Source organism: Bidens hawaiensis, unplaced genomic scaffold (assembly GCF_021521415.1).
Source record: "Bidens hawaiensis isolate Kalapana, Puna unplaced genomic scaffold, B.hawaiensis_p1.1 tig00000416_1, whole genome shotgun sequence".
NCBI classification, from domain to species: domain Eukaryota; kingdom Viridiplantae; phylum Streptophyta; class Magnoliopsida; order Asterales; family Asteraceae; genus Bidens; species Bidens hawaiensis.
In genome coordinates this window covers 357,343-382,316 of record NW_027491029.1, presented here as the reverse complement: position 1 = coordinate 382,316, position 24,974 = coordinate 357,343, and the positions used below count along the sequence as shown (strand labels likewise).

General features: G+C 36.3%; 1 protein-coding gene across 2 annotated transcripts; it reads left to right on the top strand.

The window, feature by feature from the left end:
- Window positions 1-1,016: 1,016 nt before the first annotated feature.
- LOC143624710 (NAC domain-containing protein 54-like) lies at window positions 1,017-8,481 on the top strand. 2 transcript variants are annotated; one of them, XM_077095275.1, is made up of 6 exons: window positions 1,017-1,224; window positions 1,879-2,156; window positions 2,244-2,570; window positions 5,617-6,033; window positions 6,490-6,565; window positions 7,722-8,481. In XM_077095275.1, the coding sequence occupies exons 1-6, from the start codon at window positions 1,068-1,070 to the stop codon at window positions 8,312-8,314; spliced, it is 1,848 nt and encodes a 615-aa protein (XP_076951390.1). In that variant the 5' UTR covers window positions 1,017-1,067; the 3' UTR covers window positions 8,315-8,481. The 2 variants fall into 2 exon arrangements, with proteins under 2 accessions (XP_076951390.1, XP_076951389.1); XM_077095274.1 differs by having other exon boundaries at window positions 2,238-2,570.
- Window positions 8,482-24,974: the final 16,493 nt, after the last annotated feature.

Here is a 24,974-nt window from a genome sequence, read left to right as displayed (position 1 = left end):
GGCGTATTTCAATTCAAAATCAATTGAAGTGTGTGCCTGCAAATGACGCTGGTGACGATGGCTGAATCGATGCAACGGTTAATTAGGATGAAAACGATTTGAAATAATTTACAAATTTGCCACCGCGTGTTTTGAAATCTAGGGTTGAGGGTGTCGTGTACGTAATGTACGATAAACAATTTTCGTATTTGATCCTTTGTGTGTGTGTGTGTGTATATATATGTTTGATTTCTTTTGAGAACCGCTTTGAGTTTTAAGAACTTGAAAGAATTCAACGTAACAACATTTTAAAATTTTTTTTTACACATGTGTAATACGTAACTATAAGTAATGTACAAAAAATTACCGTAATTTTTTACACACCGAATCAACTTTTTACACATGTGTAACTAAAGTTTAAACTTGTGTAATTAACAAAAATCTTTATTCTCTCTCCAGCTTCATTTTTTAATCAAATTTAACCTTAGCCACATATTATAACTCATTTAATTAAATGTATGATCCAAAATTGAGTTCTTAAAGTTTTTACAACTCATCAAGTTCTCAAAATATCCCTCTCATATATATATATATATATATATATAAAAACAAAAGAAAGAAAGAATCATGGTGATTGGAAAAAACAAATTTGTTAAAAGATAAAGCAGTATACCCCACCCAACCCTAGTTGCTTTTTCTTATAATCTCTTTTTGTTCTCTTATCAAATACCTCCATTCATTCCATCCTTCATCTCTTTCAATTCTCCCTGGTGCTCCTCTCCTCTCCCTTGCAATTCTTTCCCTCAGGTCTCTCTCTCTCTCTCTCTCTATATATATATAATATCAACCTGTATATATATGTCAGTGCATGTATGAATGAATATACACATATATATTGTGTGTGTATGTGTTTGTGTTGTATATACCCTTGATATAGCATTGTGTAGACGTACGTGCTGTTAAAATGATTTGAAAGCTAATCATATTTAACTTCTTATGCAGTCTTCTTCCCACGCTAAAGATCATAACAAACCGTTTTCGGTTTGGGTTATAACTTAAATAAATCCAACTACCAAACATTGAGATCAATGGCACCAGTTTCATTGCCTCCAGGATTCCGTTTTCATCCTACAGATGAGGAACTCGTTGCGTACTATCTCAAAAGGAAAATTAATGGTCATGAAATTGAGCTTGAAGTTATTCCCGAGGTTGATCTTTATAAGTGTGAACCATGGGATTTACCAGGTATGTACGTTTGTTTTTTAATTACATGTCTATATATCTTCATGACTTAGTAATTGAATTATAATATGTAATTATTTTTAAGCTACTAATTAAGTTGACATAAATCAAGTGTTTACGTATTAAAGAACTAATTTACAAGGAATTTGTTTTTACTTTAGGATTATTCATATATAAGATATTCTATATAAATTTTGACAAATAAAAAACAAGAATTTTTTGAACATTAATCAAACCAATGATACTAATTAATCTTCTGTGTATATATTTTTAGTAGATTGTGTTCATAAGAAAACAAGAGTGCATATGGCTTAAAGGTAAATAAGGGTGGCCCAGCCTCTTTTAAGTTCCTATTAGAACACAAAAATTCGCAATTTGATCGCAAAAGATGGAAGTCAAAAAGAAAGACAAGAGAACTTGACCACATTTAACTTGTTCATTCAAAGATAAATATGATCACCATCTTTTTGTTTCTTTATTATTTCTTTTTCCCTTGTTAATTGTGTATTTCTTATAACCTATGTGTTATAAATAAAAATTAAATAATTTTTTTTTTCCTTGAACTTTGAGACAACAAACTTTAATAACTTAAATTCACACATTTATATATAGATGGATTTGAAACTTTTGTGATATGAGGTTGTTACATTTTGTTAGGGAAATCATTATTGCCAAGCAAAGACTTAGAATGGTACTTTTTTAGTCCAAGAGATCGTAAATACCCGAACGGATCAAGAACAAACCGTGCCACAAAAGGCGGGTATTGGAAGGCAACAGGGAAGGACCGAAAAGTGAACTCACAATCGCAAGCCATGGGAATGAAGAAAACCCTAGTTTACTATAGAGGGAGGGCACCCCATGGTTCTCGTACCGATTGGGTCATGCACGAGTATCGTCTTGATAAAAGAGAGTGCGAAACCGCATCTGGCTTACAGGTTTCACTCATATGCGATGTTTACTAATGAATTTAGTTTTAAATCTTATTAACGTGACAATCAATCCTTTTATTCCTAAAGTTGCAGGATGCCTATTCACTTTGTCGCGTGTTTAAAAAGAGCTTGAACCCTCCAAAGACAACTGCAACCGGAGATCAATATGTAACTACCTGTAGTGATCACTTATCATCTGTAAACCCTTATTATGAGGGAAGAAGAGGAGGTGAAGACATGGAGAAGTTTAATAATCAAACACCACCACGGGCTTCAAGTTCCTTAACTATACTTCATGGATCACATAATCTAAGTGAAACAAATGATGTCAAATGGATGCAATACTTATCAGAAGATGCATTCACCTTCAACAATTCATCTTTTTCCACATGTGGCAATCTTCCTTATCCTCCCTCAAAGGTACAACCATCTACTATATAGTCATCGTACAATGGGCATTAAATCTAATCTTACTAATAAAAAAAATGAGAATGATGTAACAATCTCACACTCTCTTCTCATTCATCATATCCATTCATAGATAATAAGGCAAAACCATTTTAACAAATGGGTTATAATTTTCTTTTTAATATTCTAATCTTATCTCATTCATCCTAACTATCCATGAGTCATGGGTAAAAATACTTTTGGTAAATGAGTTATAATTTTCTTTCTATTTATCTAATTTCTCATCTTATTTATCTTACCTATTAATGGGTCAAAACAAGTTTGACAAATAAGTTATAATTTCCCTCTAATTCTCTATTCTCTCATCTCATTCATCATAATCATCCATTGGCAATGAGTCAAAACAATTTCGACAAATGTTAAATATGAAGAGGTTTTTTCGAATTTGTAAATTTGAGATTTTATACTTCTTAGGGTATGTTTGGTTAGAGGTAATGAAATGAAGGGGGAATGGAATGGGAGAAGGAATATAATGAACAAGAGAATGAAATGGATCATTACCATTCATTTGTCTTGTTTGGTTAACCTATGGAAATGAAATAAATCATTAGTTAATGTTATTTGGTATCCAAAAAAGTTATAGGAATGAAATATAAATGATAAAAACACTTTTTTTTCTCAGAGTAAGTTATTTTACAAAAAAAAATGGTGGTGGTGACGGTGGTGGTAGTGGCGGTCAGGCGTCAAGGGCGGTGGTTATGGTGGTGGTGGGAGGGGTGGCGGTGGTCAAGCGATGGTAGCATTGGTAGTGATGGTGATGGTAGGGTGGTGGCGACGGTGGTTGAGGTCAGGTGGAGGTGGCAGTGGTCAAGCGATGGTAGCATTGGTAGTGATGGCGATGGTAGGGTGGTGACGACGGTGGTTGAGGTCAGGTGGCGATGGCGATGATAGTCAGGCGGTGACGGTGACGGTGACAATGGTTGCGGTGGTTACGGTGGAAATGGTAGTGGTGGTTACGGTAACAATGGTGGCGACGGCGTGGTGGCGGTGGTAGCGCTAGTGGTAAGGTGGTGGTGGTGGCGACGACGGTGGTGGTGAAAACGGTGGTCGTGGTGGTGGCGGCGTCGGAGGTGGTGGGGGAGGTGGTGGTGGCGACGGTGGTTGAGGTAAGGTGGTGATGGCGGTGATAAACAGGCGGCGACGGTTGCGGTGGTTACGGTGGAAATGGTAGTGGTGGTTACGGTGACAATGGTGGTGGCGGCGTGGTGGCGCTAGTGATAAGGCGATGACGGTGGTGGTGACAAAGGTGGTGGTGGTGGCGTCGGAGGTGGTGGCGGAGGTGGTGGTGGATACAACGAAGGTGGCGGCAGGTGGTGGTGGCTATGGTAGTGGTGGTGGTTGATGTTGTTAGGTGGTGATGTTGTTAAGAAAGTATGGTGAATGATGATGGAATGAAAACAAAGAAATGGGATGGGAATGAATGGTTTTGATGTATTGAGATTCCATGTGTAATGGATGATTCCATTCCATTAAGCAACCAAACACCATATTTTTCATTCCAAAGCAATGAATCATTTCATTCCATCTATGATTACTGCATACCAAATGCTACCTTATTGTTTGTATTATATATTTTTCTAGCTTTAGAACTCGTGTGATACATGAGATCCTTAAAAGAAATACAATTAAACTATAGAAATTAAATATAATTAAGTTTTAGAAAAAGACTCACATTTTATCAAATTAAATGGTTTTATAAGTTTATAATATATTTTCTAATAGAATATATATACAAATACACGGTGTATTCTCACACAATTTCTTCATAATTATTAAAAAGATGCAAAGTAATTTTATAATTATATAATATGTACATATATTTTTTATAGGAATTGCGAATTCTTTTCACTATAAATGACATAAAAAAAGAACATCATATATTTAATTAGTATGAATAAAACACTCTTTTGTACTACAGTTTCGAAAGAGTGGATGAAAACTCTATAGATCCATGGAGGTTGAATTATAATATTTTAGAATAAAGTTGCTATTCATTCATACTTCTTCATGTCTTTATCATCTTAGACCTATAAATATCGTTTATTAAATTTTACCACATCATCTCCCACACTCAAAAGTTTGTATAAACTGATTTAATAAAAACAAAGGTAGATCTAATTTCATTAAAAATATAAATATTGTTATTATGTCGACATAAATACCTCCATAATTTTAATTCCTATAATTTAAGTAATTAATTATTTGATTAAATGATTGATTAATATATATTTTGATTGCACTGACATAAATATATTTTTATTAAAAATAAAAGAATATTTTGAGCATAAAATTTAGGTTATTAAAAAATCTCTAAGTGATATGTGTCTCAAGTTATTTTCTTTTATTAGAATGGAAATAGGTATATTTTCTTTTACTTTAAATTTTGTTCGTTTCTTTCAAATAATATGCCTTATTTATTTTTATTATTTGAAAAATTCCATGTAATACAATAATACATGGGGTTAAAAGCTAATATACATTTAAAAATGTCTCTAAATCCTTGTTCGATCTATGTGAACATTTATCAAATTTTCAACGTTTTACATACTTCTTAAAACATTACATAAATTTTAAAACTTTCTATTCATAAAAAAAATCAATCTCTCTCTCTCTCTCTCTCTCTCTCTATATATATATATATTAGCATGACTTTTCTACCATCTTATAACTGTAGAAAAAAATATATACCGTAAATAATTATCTTTTTTATGTGTGGAAATGAGGAATATTTATTTTGATGCAACAGTGTCAAAATATTTTTAAACAAAGAATACTGGTGTCGACATATCTTTACAATTATAAATGTTATTCTGTTTTATAAATTTAGATTGTGTCAGCGTTGTGGTAAGGACTTGGGATTTCTTGAACCATAAAATGAAACTTATCACAGTATAATAATGGTATCACTAGCATCATTAACTGAATTTTAATCTGTCTTCCCTTGATCATGCATGCATACTAAACAATAAAATACGCGTTAATTACTATTCTTTATCAGGTTGATATAGCTATGGAATGTGCAAGGTTGCAGCAAAGATTATCTCTACCACCATTAAAGCCTCAAGATTTTCATCATGACGGAGTGACAAATTACGTCGAGTTAAAGAACATACCGCAATCAAGCACTGGACCACCAATTGGTTCTCAGCAGGACATACTGCATGAAATCCTTTCAGTTGGTTCTCAAGATTTTATCAATCAGGATGCATGGGGTGGGAGTTATGCTGCTGATATTTATAATGACTTTACCTTTATGCTGAACAATGACATGAATCAAATGCAAGGTAGCGGATTCGTGGGAGATGATCGAAATACAAGGCCTATTGAGATTGATGATGCCGATGGACAAATGAAAACGGATCCGATAGTGGAGAATTTGAGATGGGTCGGAATGTGGAACAAACATCTTGAAATGGTATGTACTTTTTCTATTATTAATTGCTCTAATCAATTTGTAAACCATCAAGATCATCCAATCATCAACATTTAACAAGTCTGTGGCTGAATATACCAAAATATTTTTCAAACGATATTTCTATGAAAATATATATAATAATTGATGTTTTCCATTTAAATATTTAAAGAGAAACTAAACAATATTATACATAAATGCATAAAAGATTCAATAGAGAGAAGAGTAAACGGGAGTTAGTTTATATTAACAAGTTAAACATTGTAAAATAATATTATCTTCATTGACATTTGTCTCATTTTAGATCGATGTCCCGTTGAATTTTTCTTAGTATATTTTGTAGAAAGTTAACAATGTTTTTATGGTTTAATAAATTATGTGAATAAATAAAAGCAGGATATAAATTAAAGATATATACAATAACTCTATTTGAAAGTCTATATTTGTTTATGTCTACAGGCCTTTTTTGATGATCACAAGAGTGTTCCGATGGAAAAGATATCATGTTTTGGAAGTGAAAAACATGAGGTTCAAGGTACAACTGGTTAAGCCTTAGTTAATGACGCTCTACACTTTTAGTTATCATACTAGCAACAAGAAAAAATATAAATATATGAATGGGACGCCAAATTTATATATTAGTTATGATTCCACTTATAATCCATAAATTTACTCAAATACTAACAAAAACAGACTAGTGTAGACTAGTGTCTTCTACTGATCACCATATTAATTCTACAACAATCCTACAAGCCCTAAATTAACCAAAAAACTTACTTAAAGTTGTTGCAATCTTTTAAACGTGTTATGATATACGATTTTCTTTTTTTAAGGAACGAATTTTATCATAAAGAGTTTCGTTATGTCAGCTTGATAGATTTGTTTTTTCTTCTAGTGTGATGGATTAGTCTCCTAGCCTTGTGACTGGCCGGCTCCGAAGACACGAAATTGTTTTTGGGTCAAAGGCGAAAATTTTTTTGGGCCTTACGTAAAAGAAACATTTTTTTTGTTTAAACAATTTAATTTTAAGTGGGCTTACTTACTACTTAGTTATGATTTGAGTTGTGTAAAATAACTTGTGTATAAAAATAAACATAAATAAAACTTGAACCCACAACATCTTGGTTAGATGTCATGTCTCTTTTCCACTAGACCAATCTAATGGCTATAAAATTATGTTGAACATTGATTATACATAATTTTTTTTATAAAAATACATAAAAAAAATTCTAAATTTTTTTTTCGGGCCTAGCGGAATGTCGGGCCTGTGGCCGTCGACTACCCGGCCACACCCCTAGCCGGCCCTGCCTTGTGATTATACTGTAATGATGTTAAACAAAAGAGTTTTGAGAAGAGGGTATTGAATATTACAAATAGTTGACTCATAAATCATTTAAACACGAATATGTCATTGGGGTTGTGATCCAATGGTAGAGACAAAGCTTCTAATACACTAAAATTTGGGGAGGTTGTTGGTTCAAAACCCACTTCCAACAAGGAATTAAGAAGTTCACCTTTCAAATATATATATATATATATATATATATATATCAAATTATGTACGTACCTTAAAGACCAAGACGTAAAGCTCACTTAAATATTATATATTTGACTATTTGTCGCTCAACACACAAATTAAATGTTCAAAGGCCATATAAATATTTCTAACACCACAACACAAACAGTTTCAGGAGAAAACAGCCACAACAACACCGACCACTTCGAATTCTTCAACGAAGATAGGAAAAACCTTAGCAATGATTTCCTAGATGTTGAAGGTGACTTGGATGATTTTTCGACCACTCCAATTGTCGAGATGTACCAAAAAACCGAAGTGAGTCATGGGTTATTGGTTTCAACGAGACAAGTCTCCAACACATTCTTCCACCAAATTGTACCATCACAAACAGTTAGGGTCCAACTGAACCCTGGAAAAACGATAACACGTGAAACGCAACTTGACAAGAGGCTCGGATTTGAGAAGTTCAAAACATTAATGAGTTCAAAGCGGTTAGAGACCACAAGCCCTATTGTGAACCTGGTTTCCTTATTGCTAATATGTTGCATCTATCTTGGAAGTAAATCAATACCAGATTATGGTAATTGTGGCATTTACCGCGATGGTGACGGCAAAAATATTGAGAAGAACAATGCGGAAGAATATGAAGGAAAATGGAGGGTTTCAAATTTGGTTATCGAAAAGGTGATACGGTCATGTGTGACCTTAGCTTTAGCAATTTCTACTATTTGTGAGCATCATAATTCTTTGACAAACATTTCTTGATTTAATTTGTTTGATTTGAATCATTTATGTACTCAAATTATTTATAACTAAAAATGACTATATGTGAAAAATTACAACACTCAAATCCACAATTTGTAGTGTAACTGTACTACTAATCTATTATATGAGTGATTGATGATTTTACCCTAGCTTATTCATACAACGATAACATCAATATGGTGTTCATATAAGTTGTTCATGTAACAAGAAAATGTAGCATACATTGACTAAGATTACAAAATAGATCGTGGGATTTAATAGCGACATACATATTCTCTAAAAGCATGTCGAAGGTGTCTCTTGTCGGTAATACTCCATCGGAAAACATGGTGCAGGTAATGTAGTTATAGAACAGTTACTAGCTAGCAGAATTTTTAGAAAGATCACCGACATGATCACTAGAGACATATTGTAGATACAGATCGATGGCAGTTACCATAGTGACGGATCATAAACGGACTCGATTGAGATAGTTATAAAAGCACTGTAAACCAAAAAAAATAAATTTAATAAAAAGTATATGCAAAAGATGATTATAATTAACCGACACGATAAAAATCTAGCAAAGTAGCGGGAGGGTATTTAGTTGTTGACGGTCTTGACTATACATAGGGAGTTTGGCTAAGCTTATTTGCAATTATCCTTTCCTTTGTGACACTTATTGTAACATTCTACTTTTAATAATAATAAATAAAAGAATTTTGTTTATGTAATGGTGTGTTCTTATTTAGTTAAGTTAAATAAAAATAAAAGAGTGTGAGTTTAGACCATAAAAGATGGAATAAGAAATGGTGATGGGCCTTAGGTTCATGTGCTTAGAGGTATTTAAACACCCTTAAACCTCCTTAAAACCCTCATGTTCCTTCATCCGGCCTCACTACACACTCAAAAACACACAAAAACACTCTTTTACAACCCGGATTCAGATATGGGCTAAAGAGAGGAAGATTTCGTGATTCAAACAATACCCGTCTAAATCACGTGTTAACTCATATCCGAACGAAACTGGATCCAAGGAAGGTACGTTCTTGTTGTTAAGGTTAGGTTTTTGAGGTCGGTTTTTTCGTAGGATTTGACATTATGGCAAATCGGGTTGTATAGTTGTAAGGCCCCATTCCCGGTTCCATATTTTGGTGTTGGATTTACTTATAAACACAATTCTAAATACCAGAGTTAATTAAAACTTTCGCGGAATATATAACATTTCGAAAACTTATCTTAAACAAACATCTTTGTCTTTCATGTTAAAACATCAATCATGAACATATAATAATTCTTATAATGTCAGCTTCTTATTCTTCTGCCATGTGCCCTCCTCAAGCTAGCTGCCTCAATCTACTCACATGCGTGCATACTAAAAGCCAGCTACGTTGAGTGAGTTCTAGTTAATCAGGTAACATACAATAAGTTGACATACTTGCATATATACGTATCCGAAGATACATATTACATACTTAGCCTGTTACCTTTCTTTCATTCGTACATATATACTTTCTTTCATACCATCACACTTTCATACTTTCATAATTCATACATTACTATCTTTATCATCTCAGATATTTGTAGGGTCTGGTTCCTTCCTTCTCTATCTCAGCTATTATTAGGGTCTGGTCCCTTTATTCTCTATCTCAGACATTATTAGGGTCCGATCCCTTCTTTCTCAGATATTATTAGGGCCTGGTCCCTTCTTTCCATACAACCATACATACAATTCTATACTCGTACATTCTATTATATACATTCATACATATTCTTAATCATTCATATATCATTCATGAATCTTACGTAAAACTCACATTTCCTGGCGATACGTGCAATATCCGAAGATCGTTCACGTACCGACAAGCATTCATTCATAACCTCAATCATTATCACAAAAATCTTATAGGGCATACACTTACCACTTAGGGTAAGTGTATTAGCTAATCACATCGAGTACGCACACAGCCCCGAAACCAATGTTTTGAAAACCGGCCCGACCGAGACCCGACCTTAATTTCGGTCCGGTCGGGGTGTAAGACCCGTTAACTATTGAGCCGGCCGGTCTGCGCGGGCGCCGGTTGGACCGGACCCGGTGACCCGACGGTCGGACCGTCATATTTGGTTTTTTAGGTGATAAATTGATAATATGCAGATCCTTCTCCATCCAGCCACACCTCCATCCAGCGACCTCACCAGTCACCACCGCCGCCCCACCACCTGCGACCCAAATTGATATTATTATTAATTGGTAAGTAATCGTTTTACCTATTTGGTTGTTAATACTTACAGCCTTCAGTTCATCATTGTGAAAAACTGAATACATTCACCCCATCAACAATTATTGAAGGAATCAATCGTCGTTGATGATGCGCTCTTCATCAAAAGAATTGGAGGAAGATTTGAAGTTTGAGTTAGGGTTAGATCTAGAGTTTACTGTAATATGAAGGAGAGAGAGAAGAGAAGAGAAGAGAAGGAGATAATTTAGGAATAAACTTTTTGTTTGAATAGATATTTTGTTAAGACTTTTTATTTTTGGAGATATTATCTCTCAAAAATATCCTTATTTATTAAAATGTTTATAAAAATTATTTTAATTATATATAAATATAGTTATATTATTTATGACGTCATCCGGGTCAAAGACCGGTCCGACCTCCCGGGTCGGTCCGACCTGTGACCCAGTAAGGTGTCCGGGTCGATGTCCGGTCCGGGTCTAAAAACATTGCCGAAACATAACAAGGAAATGGGGTTAGAAACTCACCTAAGTCCTGTTACGTTCACCGTTAATGGTTATTCCATTCTTTAGCTGTACGCGACTAACTGTATAACAATTACACGTATCAATTAACTATCATTACCCATATCGCGTTTCTAGTTTAATTATAACCCTCAACGAACCAGGGTCCGGGAACAGCGCCCCTGGCAGCGGGGTTATAGGGGCGGCAGCCCCTAGCGGGGTCCAAGGGGCAGAGCCCCTGGCTCATAAAGTTCAAGGGCTTCTTTGATTAACTGCCCTGGCTCATAAAGTCCAAGGGGCAGAGCCCCTGGCTCATAAAGTTCGACTAACTGTGCAATTTTATTTCCATTAATTGCCTTAACACAATTTTCATTAGAATTCTTAATTTATTATTATCACACCCCGACCAAAGGCGGCGGAACATGCCGGGGTGCAACGGATTGCCCAAATACACAAGACACTATTTAAAGTGACAATATTTAATCAACTCATTTTATTTCATAAAATCAATAAACAACACATCTTGTTTCATACAAAACAAATCGAATACAAATAAACAAATATATATTTATTGTTCGTTTTGCTAATATCTTAAAAGTCTTGATACGTTTTTTGTCAAGTTCTTGAGTCAACAAAAGTAAATCTATAACATTGCATAAAATAAAGTTTATCAACACAAAGGTTGGTGAGTAATTTCATAGTTTGAACAATATGTAAATAATAAGAAATGTCCACAACTTGTATACGAAACAATAAATAAAAGAAATAATTTGGATAAACATGAGGTCGCTAATAAGAATACATTAGCGGCACCGTCTATAATAGAATACCAAATAGATTCGGATATCATGAGGTCGTTAATAAGAATACATTAACGGCACCGTGCTATAAGAGAATACCAGATAGTTCACGGATTTATGAATCAACCAACCAAAAGCGGTAAACACATAAGCATATACGCATGTAAGCATAGAACACCAAATCGAGCATTTATTTAAGTAAAGTATAGAATAACGTTTGTGGTTTAAGACTCAAGTATAAAGCATTTAGATGAATAAGTATGCAATACCACCCCCAAAACGAAATATGGAAAACGGGGTATGAAAGTACTCACGTTCAAGTAACAAACTTGATTTGGTAACAACGACGAGTAACCGGAAGAATGAGGTTTAACGAGCAAGGTCTAGGTGAAAGGAAATTTTGTATATGAAAGGTTGTCTAAGAAATATTTATATAAAATAAATGAAAATAAATGCAAACAATTTAAAGTTTAAGGTTTAAAAATGTAAATATTAATAAATTGTAATATTAGTCTTTAAAAATATAAGTTTGCTCGAAACCGGGTTAAAGTATCCAGCCTTAATATTTACTCAACCTATTTTAAGTAATAAGGCGGGTAAAAATGCTAGAATGCAAGTCCCTTTATAATCTAGATACTAAAACGGGTTTTAACGAGTGTTTTGGGTTGTTGGTTCGGATCTTGATAATTGGTCAAACCCAAAGTCAACTTTCCAAAGTAATGAATGTTATGAGATAACTAAATAAAAGTTAATAACATTTAACCAAGTATGTAGTTCTATTGTTTTAGAACTAATAACGTCTGTTAAGCGAGTGTTCGGTTTTGTCGGTCCAAACTTTGTTGTAAGATCATGTTGGATCCAACATTTCCAAGTACTTAAGAAAATAATTAAAATCAGTTTATAAAGTATTTTTAAAGATTTATACAAGTCTTGATAGCTAAAAACACACTTGTGTGTCTTAAGCGAGTGAAAATCGGTTTAGTTTGGTTTGGTTCGGTTTCCATCTCACAATAAGTTCATAGATGGTTTCCACATGCCCAAATATCAAAGAACTTGTAATAGTTTATAAATGATGAAACTTAAGTTTTACAACCCAAAAGTTAACAATAAAGTCTTTAAATGAAAGTTCGGTTTGGTTCGGTTTCCATCTCACAATAGGTCCATATATGGTTTCCACATGCCCAAATATCCAAGAACTTGTATAATAATGTACAAATGAAAATACTTAAGTTTTACAACCGAAAAGTTAACAGTAAAGTCTTTAAACAAAAGTTCGGTTTTCGGTTCAGATGTAGTTTCGAGTTAAGACCGACATTAGAATCTACAAACCCATAACCATAGAACTTATAAAAATGATTTTATGAACTGAGATCTAACATTAAACATGTTTAAACAAGTATTTAACAAAAACTAGTAAGTAAAGTTCGGTTTACGGTCTAGAGCTATTTACGGTTACACCGAGACATAGACTCTTAAAACCCATAACCTTGGAACTTGTAAATAGACTAAAATGAGTAGAAGTTAAGCATGGTTAGTAAGCAATAATAAAGTTAGATGGTTAGATGCGGAAAATATATAAAATGGCCACGAAAGTCCTCCATATAGCATTGCCTTACGAGGTCCGAAACCTCACCGAACGAGACCGGATAAGTAACTACCAAAGGTAACAAGGGGTGTATATTATATATATGTTGCAAAAACAAGTTTGAATCATATGGAGTTAGTAGAAATCAAAGGAAAACTCTTGTTTGACTCTTGAAGGTCAAACAAGTAAGAACTTGAAGATTGAAGCTTAGAACTTAGGTTGAGAGTGTTTAATGAGTATGAGTAGGTTCAAATGAGTGGTGAGGCTTGGTTTTATAAAGGATAAGGTGTTAGGGTTATCCATAAGTTTGCTTTAGAGATTTCCAAGCTTTCTCATTGGTTTAAAGGGTCAAACAAGTGATAATAACAACAAAAAAATGAACTTGGCATCTACAGGTCTGAGGCCGCCACGCGCGGCCTCCCTAGCCTTCATGGCTGCTTGGTGTGGCGCCCATGAGGGTGGGGTTTGGTCAGCTCGTCTTGCGTGGTTCGTTTTGCATCCCGGAAGTTCGTTTTTGATGTAATTTGATCGTTTTAAAGGCGTTTTCGAATCCCTAAAAGGGGTTTTTCAAATTGAACATGTGGGAATGATTTAGTAACATAAAATCCAATGTTTTATATATTTGAAATGTTTGGGATATAAATCGGGTCGGTCTACTTAATAAACAATTACAAAACAATTATATGATTGACTCGAAATTGACGAATGTCACAATTATTTTATTTGCTAACTCATAAAGTTAGAGGGATTCTTTGAAATTAAATCATTTTATTCTAAGTCCAGGTACCTTTCTGTCATTTTTTCAAAGTCTAATTCTTTATCTAATTCTTTAACGAATGGGGGCTAATAACGAATGGACTCATTCGTTACTTCATAACGAATGGACTCATTCGTTACTTCATAACGAAGGGCCACTTATGGACCCTCATAGAGAATTGACCTTTATAACGAACTGACCTTTATAACAAATTGACCCTTATAACGATCTGACCTTCATAATGAATGGACTCATTCGTTTGGTCTGGCTAACGAATGAACTCTATAACGAATGAGGTTCATTCGTCTCTCACTTAACGAATGGCCTTAACGAATGATCATAATGAATGAGGGCTCATTCGTTAGTTTTCTGTAACGAATTGCTTAACGAATGAAGTTGATTCGTTATTCTTTCTTAACGAATTGGCATAGCGAATGAGTCTTAACGAATGAGGGCTCATTCGTTAATTCTCCGTAACGAATTGCTTAACGAATTCGTTACACATGCCGTAACGAGTTGCTTAACGAATTTGTTACACACGCCTAGGGTTAGGTTAGAGAATTTTAGAACATTCTCTGACATTCTCCTTAAATTACGCGCCGCCTTTCCGGCGCCGCCGTGCTGGAAAACCGGGCGATGGCCGGAAAAACGTGTTTCTACACCGTTTTTCTCTGTTTTTCGTCCCGATCGTTCCAGATCCGAGCTAGGGTGAACCCTAAGCTCGTCATTCGATCGTCTTATGCCCGATTCCATCCGAATCTCATGACTTTAACGGTTGAGGGTGTCGTTAGTCATTTCGCAACTAGATTTAGTGGGTTTGGATCCATATAAGATCATACTATCATTACCTCGGGGTCGGGATCGGTTCTTCTTCTTGGTTTCGGTTAGAGAAAGAGAGAGAGAGAGAGAGAGAGAGAGAGAGCTTAAGTGCGTGTTTTAGGTGGTGTATGGAATGAGTGAATGAATGAATTAAGGAAGGAACATGGTTTATATATGATGGGTCATGGGCTTAAGCCCATGGTCTTTCTTTCTTACTTATTTATCCAAATCCACTGCTCATATTTATTTAACCCAGCACAAGTCCATCTTGTAATAACTAATATTATTAATTTTATTAACCGTAACAGGAAATGGGATGTTACAATAGTGTATGAAAAAACATAAACTTGATCCTAAACAATTTGTTTTGAATGAAACGGGACAGCCGGGAATTGTTCGGTCCATGTTAAAGCAAGAAAATGAGGTTGTTTTTGTCAAAACTCGTTGTATCAGTAAAACGGGCATAACGATATGTATGAAGGTGATTAGAATGGAAAGGTATGAAAAAACATATTCGAATCGAGTTCATGAGAAACTTGATTCGTTTGGAGGTAAAATGAATCGAATTGAAACGAAATGAATTGAAACTAATCGAATCAAAATGAAACGCATCGAACCGAATTGAAACGAAACGAATCAAATCGAACAGAAACCCTATTTGATTAGAATGAAAAATCGATTTGATTAGAATGAAAACTCGATTCGATTAGAATGAAGACTTGATTTGGTTAAAATGAAAACTCGATTTGTTTAAAGATGCATTTTTCTATTGAGTTTTTAATGAAGACTTATTAACGAAAATAAAATTTTCCCCCAGCCAGGGGCTCTACCCCTTGGATCATGCTAGGGGCTGCTGCCCCTAGAATCCTGCTTCTAGAGGTGTTGCCCCCGGACCCCCCATTCGTTAGGAGTTTCACTTACTTAGAATCTGAATTAGCTATGGGTAGTTAATTGATACTTATAATTGTTACATAGTTAGCCGTGCATAGCTAATGAGGGGTTTATAGTTAACTCATAAAGAAACAGGAATCAAGTGAGTTTTCTAGCCCAATTTCTTTCCTATGTTTTTTGGGGTTGTGTGCATACTCCTGTGTGTTTAGTTAATAAACTTACCTTAAGTGGTAAGTGTATGCTTTGTGGATGTTTAATGAATGATATACGAATGTTATAGAAAAGGTAAGAGTAAGTATGGACGTATGGTTGTATGAAAAAGAAGGGACGAGACCCTAATAATATTTGAGATAGACGGGACTAGACCTTACTAATATCTGAGATAGAAAAGGAAGGACCAGACCCTAGTAATATCTTATATAGAAGGGACCAAACCCTACTAATATTTGAGATAGAATGGACTAGACCCTACTAATATTTGAGATGGTAGAGCTAGTTATGCATGTAGTATGAAAGAATGTATGTATGTAAGAAGGAATTTATGAATGTATGTATGTATGTATGTATGAAAGAAAGGTAAAAAGGTTAGTATGTAATATATATACCTTCAGGTATGTATATATAACTACATGAAAATGATGTATATTGCCTGATTAATTATAACTCACTCAGCGTAGGTGACTTTTAGTATGCACGCATGTGAGTAGAATGTAATAGATGGCTCGAGAAGGGACACATGGTAGGAGAATAAAGAAGATGGCATCTGAAGAATGAGAATTGTGATATTTTTTATGTTTGAACTTTAAGACATTTTTGAATGTTTGTTTAAATTCTAAGACTTATGTATGAATGGTTGACTCATATTTATTTCGTGAAAAGTTTTAATTCACTATGATATTTAGATATGTGTTTATTAGTAAATCCAACGCCAATGTAGGACACCGGGCCTTACACTTATTAAAAAATTATGTTTAAGTAATTTCCAATTAACAAACTGAATTAAAGTATAATTTGCTACATAGCCGTAGCACGGGGTGGTAATTTTTATCAATTCTTGTTTGTAGGTCCCTTGACCGGATCTAACAACACAACAAATATTACTAGTTATTTTGGATCAACCTATACACTAGTTGGCGGAAACAACTAGTTAGGACCGAGATCTCGGATCTTGAGTGTGTGTTTATTTCCGTGAAAGTTGAAAGAGAAAAAAGAGAGTTTGTAAGTTAAGGATAAGATTTGCGAAAGGTTGTTTTGTGTATGAGATACACACACATTATATAGTATGTGTATTCTCATGCACATACATTTCAAATAAAAAGGCCCAATTGGCTCCAAATACAAGTGGCCTTGTTCCCAAACATACATAAACAAGACTAACAAAACATTAACAAAATATATGTTGGAAATACAAAAGACTAATACTAGAAAGGGGCCATACAATCTCCCTCTAGTCTTTAGTATTTGCTTTATTGACTTCCATCACCACTCTTGTAAGGCCCTGTTACCGATAGCCCTACTTTAGTGTTCGATTTACTCATAAACGCAGTTCTAAATATCAGAGTTAATTAAAACTTTCGAGAAATAATAAAACTTCAACCATAACATTTTACATAACCATCAAATCTTGTCTTATAAAAAATTCATAGTCATTTAAAGCAAAACATAGTCTTTAAAAACATCACAACATTTCTTCGAGATGTCAGTATCTTTGATTCCATGCCATGTGTCTTCAATCACGCGAGCTGCCTCAACCTATTTGCCTGGTTGCATACTAAAAGTCAGCTACACTGAGTGAGTTTTAGTTAATCGCATAACTTACTTTACATACACATATACGTTCCCGAAGGTATGCATTATATACATAACCTATACTTCATTCATCCATACACATTTATAGCTAACCTTACGTTATAAAGAGCATTTCACCCTATATACCTCGGATATTATTAGGGTCCGGTACCCTCCATCCTTGGATATTATTAGGGTCCGGTCTCCCTTCATCCTCCGATATTATTAGGGTCCGGTACCCTCCATCCTCGGATATTATTAGGGTCCGGTCTCCTTTCATCCTCAGATATTATTAGGGTCTGGTCTCCCTTCATCCTCGGAAAATATTAGGGTCCGATATCCTCCATCCTCGGTTATTATTAGGGTCCGGTCACCCTTTCTTCCATACCTTCCTACCATACCTTTCTATATATATAATGGTAAGTTTCATACATACATACATCATTCGTTCTTAATATACCACAATTTTATCATCAAACCTTTACCTGGCAGTACATGCAATATTCGAAGATCGTTCATGTACCGACAAGCAGTCAATCACACCTTTCATATAAAACATATATGACATACACTTATCAGTTAGGATAAGTGTACTAACTAATCATATCGAGTATGCACACAGCCCCGAAAACATAACAAGGAATGAGGCTAGAAACTCACCTGAACTCGATTACGTTCACCGTTAATTGTTATTCCTTTCTTTAGCTTTGCTAGACTAACTGTATAACAATTACGTATATTAATTACTATCACTATCCATATCGTATTTCTAGTCCAATTATAACCCTCAACGAACGGGGGTCCGGGAGCAGCGCCCCTGGCAGCGGGGTCTAGGGGCGGCAGCCCCTAGTAGGGTTTAAGGGGCAGAGCCCCTGGCTGGGGTCGAGCTGGCAGGTCAGCTTTGAATAATTTTATTTCCATTAACTGTCTTAACACATTTTCCATTAGAATTTTGAATCATTAATAAATTTGCTAACATAAAAAGTCCAAGGGCTTCTTTGTAATTAAACCATTCTATTAAAAGTCCAGGGACTGTTCTGTCATTTCATAAAACTTCTAGTTCGTTACTTGGTTCTTTAACGAACTGGTTCGTTATAACGAACTGGTCCCTGAAACGAATTGAACCCTCTAACGAACTGGTCCTTTGAGAATTAGTCCATATAACGAACTAGTCCATATAACGAATTAGTCCATGTAACGAATTGGACCTTCTAATTCGTTATCTCTGTTAATGAATGACTATAACGAATCAAGGGTAATTCGTTATCTTTTTCCCTTAACAAATTGGATACGAACTAAAGCTAGTTCGTTAATCTTTCCTTAGCGAATCAGCTGATGAATTGCCTCTAGTTCGTTAATCCTCCGTTAACGAACTAGGGTTAGGTCTGAGAATGTCAGCACATTCTCTGACATTCCCTTAACCTCGTATCTTTTCCGGTGCGGCCTTTCCGGCGCCGTCGCCGGAAAAAACGCGGTTTCGCCGGAAAAACGAGTTTTGACTCGTTTTTCACCGTCTTCGCCCCGTTTGATCCAATTCTGAGCTATGGTGATCCCTAAGCTCATCTTAGGTTCGGTTTATACCCGATTCCATCCGGATCTCGTGACTTACTCAAGCTGAAGAAACTTATTCAATGGTCACTGCTAATCGCTTTTGGTCCCAAATCTTTGGGGTTGCTTTTTCCAATAAACGTTGGTTACCACTAAACTATACCCGCTACAATGCAATTATTATATCTAAATGGACCTTTTGTCGAGGCACTTCTGTATATGTGTAACTGGGCTTCTTATATAAGAAGATATATTTTACTTACATAGTACAGACTCGCTCAGGAATTTAATGAACCAAGCCCTTTTTTTAACTCAGTGGTAGAGTAATCCCATGGTAACGCGTAAGCCCTGGGTTCAAACCCGACAAGGGGCTTTGTTTTTGAACGACTTCACTCCAGTCACTAGCCCTGCCTTCGGCATCCCCCTCCTTGCGGTTAAGGTAAGGACTTCGGGCATGGCCAGCTCCCATAGAAACTTTAGCATGGGCTCATGAACGCACACCTTTGGCCAATTTCTAAAAAACATGAAGCAGCTCCAGCTAAGAACTTTTAATTGATATCTGAAATAGACTAATGCCAGAGGAATCATTACTGCAGGGCATAGAGGGGGAGGTCATAAGCGTCTATACCGTAAAAATCAAATATTGCAAAGTCCCGGTATTTATTACCAGTCAGAATTAAACGATAACGGAATTTCGGTCTATACTGGCACCATAATATCAGATTGGGGAGGAAGATTAGAATTAGAAATTGATAGAAAAGCAAGGATACGGGTTCGCGTGAGTAGGCAACAAAAACTATCTTTTGAGACAAGTCGTGAATATCGAAGTCTTTTTTTTACAGTGAAAGAAGTTGGAAAGAAGTTGTAAATAATAGATTACCTAGAGAAATAGGTAAAAGAAATTTCCATCCAAGATTTAATAATTGATCCATTCTCAGCCGCGGTAGAGTCCATCTTGTTGCGATAGGAATGAACAAGAACAATCTTAGATTCCTGGACCCAATTCAATTCAGTGGGATCTTTCATTCACATTTTTTTCAAACGGTTTAACGGTGTCGGCTCGTCGTTTCGTGACCATATCTAACGGGTTTGGGTTTATACAATATCATACTATCATTACCTCGGGTCGGTGCTCGGTTTCCTTTTTGGTTTCGGCTTAGGTAAGGAGAGGACTAGAGAGAAAGCTTAAGTGTGTGTTTTGGGTGTTGTAAGGGATATGTGTAAATGAGGGATTAAATGGTGATTATGGTTTATATATTTAGGGATCATGGGATTAAGCCCATGGTCTTTCCTTCTTTCTTTCATAACCCAAGTCCATAACCCATATCCATTTAACCCAAACTAGCCCATCTCATATTCTATTTATTGTTGGTACATGTTTGTCAGTAGTTCATAGTCTAGTATTTGTTATCGAGTCTGTAATATAGTTAATGGTTTGTTTATGGTTTGTTTTGTAAACTAGCGAAGTTATCAGCAAGTTCGCTATGGCGAACTTGCTGATCTAGCGAGGTTACTGACAACTTCGCCAGTGGCGAAGTTGTCGTGTTTAAATAGAACGTTTCAGCAGAGAACGTGGGTTAGGGTTTTGGTGTTACGTTTTGTTTCGTTTTGTTCTCTGTAACAGTGACCTACTGTCACGGGTTTGGTTATTCAATATAACGTGTTTACCTTATAGCTCGTGTTCATTGTTCGTGTATTCAATCTCTACAATATCTACACTCGTACCTATATACGCAGGGATTCCGCACCTGCGTTGTTAGAGATTTCCCGTGTACGATCCGCGTTCAGGAACCTTCAATTGGTATCAGAGCCATCGGCTCGATTGTGAGGTTCGGGATTTCACGCGGGTGTAGATTTCGTCTCATTTCGGGTGTTACCGGGACGAGTTTTTGGTGTGTTTAATCATTCAAGCTACCTACCAGTGTGTTTAAGCCTTTAAACCTTCAAAATTCTCGTTAAAATCCGAGTTTCAGATCTGAACTGTTCTTCGTGTTCATCGGGCGAAGTTACCGTTCATCGGGCGAAGTTGCTGAATTCAGGCGAAGTTGCCGTCACTGGAGATTAGGGTTTCGGCGAAGATATAAGGATTAGCGAAGTTAACCACAACTTCGCTTACCTCATAAGTTCGCCACAGCGAAGTTATCCGTAACTTCGCTTACCACCCAACTTCGCTTACCACCCAACTTCGCTTACATCCTAAGTTCGCCCATTTTAAGCGAAGTTATTTTTAACTTCGCCAAGCCAAGCGAATTTAAGATCCAGCGAAGTTCTTGTTCAGCGAAGTTAACTTCCAGCGAAGTTATTCTTAACTTCGCCATCTGAGCTGTTTTAATATTTTTTTGTGTTTTTCAGGTTTTTCAGGTTTTCGCAAGGATGTCCGCGATTAACATCTCAGATTTAGTCAAGATGGAGGTAGAGGCGGGGTCAGCCACTAAGGCCCCGAGGTTGATGAAGGGAACGGACTTCGTGGCATGGAAGGACAGGTTCATCCAGTATATCAAATATCAGGACGCCAAGATGTGGGTGTGCATGCAGGATGGATATGTACCCCCAACCATGCAATACGAAGGACGTGATGTGGTGAAGAAGTACAGTAAGATGGATGACGAGGAGAAGAAAATGTATGAGGCTGAGAGTAAGGCCCATGCTGCTATTACTATGGCACTACCTCAAGAAGTTCTTCATACATTCCGAAAGTACACTTCTGCAAGAGAGCTCTGGGATGCTCTGGAAAACAGATTCGAGGGGAACGTGGGTATACGTGCCTCAAAAATTAAACTTTTAAAAACCCAATTCTCCGTCTTCAAATATTTGAAGAATGAATCCTTAGATGATATTATCACCCGATACTATCACTTAATGACAGAGCTTAGCAACTATTCAATTGCCTATCGAGAGGAGGAGATCGTTGAAAAGCTTCTAGATGCTCTCCCACCGAAGTGGGAAATGTATACCGTGTTAATGAGGGAAGACAAAGACTTTCCTAACTGTGACTTAGAAACTGCAGTGAACAAGCTCAGAACGTATGAGCTAAATATGGTTCGAAAGGAGACACCCACAGACCAGATACAAGACCCTGGTATGTATGGTGCTAAAGTTAACTCAGGCTCAAGTTCAAGGCCTGAATCTGCTGCATTTTATTCGAAGGGGGAGTCAGGTTCTGACTCTGCACATGAAGGAAATGTTTCTGTGAACTCAAATGGGGACGTATGTTTTGTTGCTGGAGGATCTAGTGCTTCAAAGCCTCAATCCTCTACAAGTGGTTATTCAGCTGGTCCCACAAGCAATAATTACACCAAGATGCCTATGAGTGTAAAATCTGCTGAAGAGCAGTTTGCAGTCTACGCTTCATTTATTGCTTCATACGAGAATTATATCCAGGGGAAGATTATGGACCCTGCCGTTCTTGATGAGGATTATGACCAGATTGATGCTGACGATTTGGAAGAAATGGATTTGCAATGGCAAATGGCAATGATCGTGAGACGGGTAAAACGTTTTATGAACAAAACAGGAAGAAAGTTTGTTGGTGGTAGGCCTGGATTTGACAAATCAAAAGTAAGGTGCTACAATTGTCAACAGTTCGGGCACTTTGCTAGGGAATGTAGGAATGAGAGAGTTGAACGGGGACAAGTTAGGCCTAACCAACACTCTGGAATTAACCGCGAGATCAATGCCATGTTAACTAGAGAGGCAGGAGAATACAACTGGAACCAACACTCAAGTGGTTTGGGTGAACAAGCACACATGGCTGAGACTGAAGCTGTAGAAGTTGAGAAGGTTGATGGAGAGAAGAAAGCAAATGAAGAAGAAACTGCTTTCATGGCGAACGATCAGGATGGTAGATCCAAGGTATGTCCCAAAATTATTTGTGCTAATTGTGAAAATTTGACTGAGCAACTAACCAATATAACTGATCAGTATGTCAAATTAGATGCTGAGTTTAAAACTGTTAAAGAAGATCACCATTTCATTAAAGCAAGAGAAAACAGTTATAAAGTTAAGATAAAGGCTTGTGAAAAAGACATTAAAAGTCTTAAAACTAAACTTGCTGAGAAAATAGAAATTATTGATCTTAGTTATGAGGTTTTGGAAGAAAAGACAAAATTGATTGCTGATAGAGATAAACAGATTGCTGACCACCAGGTAAAGGTGGTGGAACTGAACCGCAAACTTGAGCAGTTCAGAAACTCCTCGGCTATCCTTGATCACCTTGTGAGTGATCCAAGTACCTCTGCAAAGAGGGCAGGAATCGGATACCACGAGGTTCCACCACCCTTTAACCATAATTACACTTATAATCCAAGTGTTCAGAAATCTGTTGATTTTGAGATTGCTCAGTCAACCCCAATTAGAATTACTAGTGTCAAACCAAGTGTTAGCTGTGGCGAAACAAGTTCGCCTGTTTCTAGTGTGAATATTTCTGTATCAAGTCCAGTCTCATCAGATTCGGATATGTTGTCCGAATCTGGTCAGACAAAAGAAAAGGGAGAATTACCCACCAGTGGAGATAATGATAAAGTTTCTAAAAAGAGTTCTCCACTCAATCCGTACGTCCCACCTTATGTGAGACGAACGGCTGGTAATACTACCTCTACATCCAAACCAACATTTGACAAGAAAATGGAGAATAGATGTTGCTTTAGATGTAACAGGTTAGGACATCTTGTTGCAGATTGTCCTTTGAAACCGAGATTTAGAGATGTGAAGCCAAATAAAAATGAGAATAAGCGTCATTTTATTCCAGCTAAAAATGAAAACTTTAAAAATTGCCAAAATGTAACGAATTCAAGTTTTCATAAAAACCAACCTCATTTTTACAACCAAACCACAAGAAATAACACTTTCTATTCTCAAAGGTTTGGAAGGCATTACACTCAATCTGCAGGGAGATTCCCTAACAGGACGTACAGAAATTATCCTGACGCTAACTTAAGAAAGCCAGGGTACGGGATGTATCGATCCAAGACCAACTGGTCTTGGGTCCCAAGATTCTAACTCATTGTTTTATTGTGCAGGAACAGTTGAACAGGGCTGCCAACAATCTTTGGATTGTAGATAGCGGCTGTTCCCGGCACATGACTGGCAACAAACACTTGTTGCAAGATTTAAAACCTGTTCAGGGAGCTAGAGTTAGTTTTGCTGGTGAAAGTGGAGGACGAATAACTGGAAGAGGAACAGTGTCAAATGGGAGGATGACACTAGAGAATGTGAATTTTGTGGAGAAGTTAAAGCACAATCTGCTAAGCGTGTCGCAGATTTGTGATAAAGATTATACTGTCCATTTCACGAAAGATGAAGCGATTGTGTTAAAGCCTGGTTTTCAAATACCCGAAGAATGGATTGTGATGAAAGCTCCACGTGAGACAAACACTTATGTGATGGATATGAGGTCAACTGTAATGTTAACTGGAGAATCATGTTTACTGACAAAAGCTAGCGAATCTGAATCGGAGCTGTGGCACAGGAGGATGGGACATATTCATCTTCGGAAGATGAACTACCTTGTCAGAAATGGGCTTGTGATTGGTGTTCCTTTAAAAAATTTCAACTTTGAAGATAAATGTATTGCATGCAAGAAAGGAAAACAACATAAGAAAAGCCATCTCACCAAGAAGATTAATTCAATAGGTGGTACTCTAGAGTTACTTCATATGGATCTCTTCGGTCCAGTGAATGTACAAAGTCTTGGCGGTACTTCCTACTGCTTGGTGATAACTGATGATTACTCGCGATACTCGTGGGTATACTTT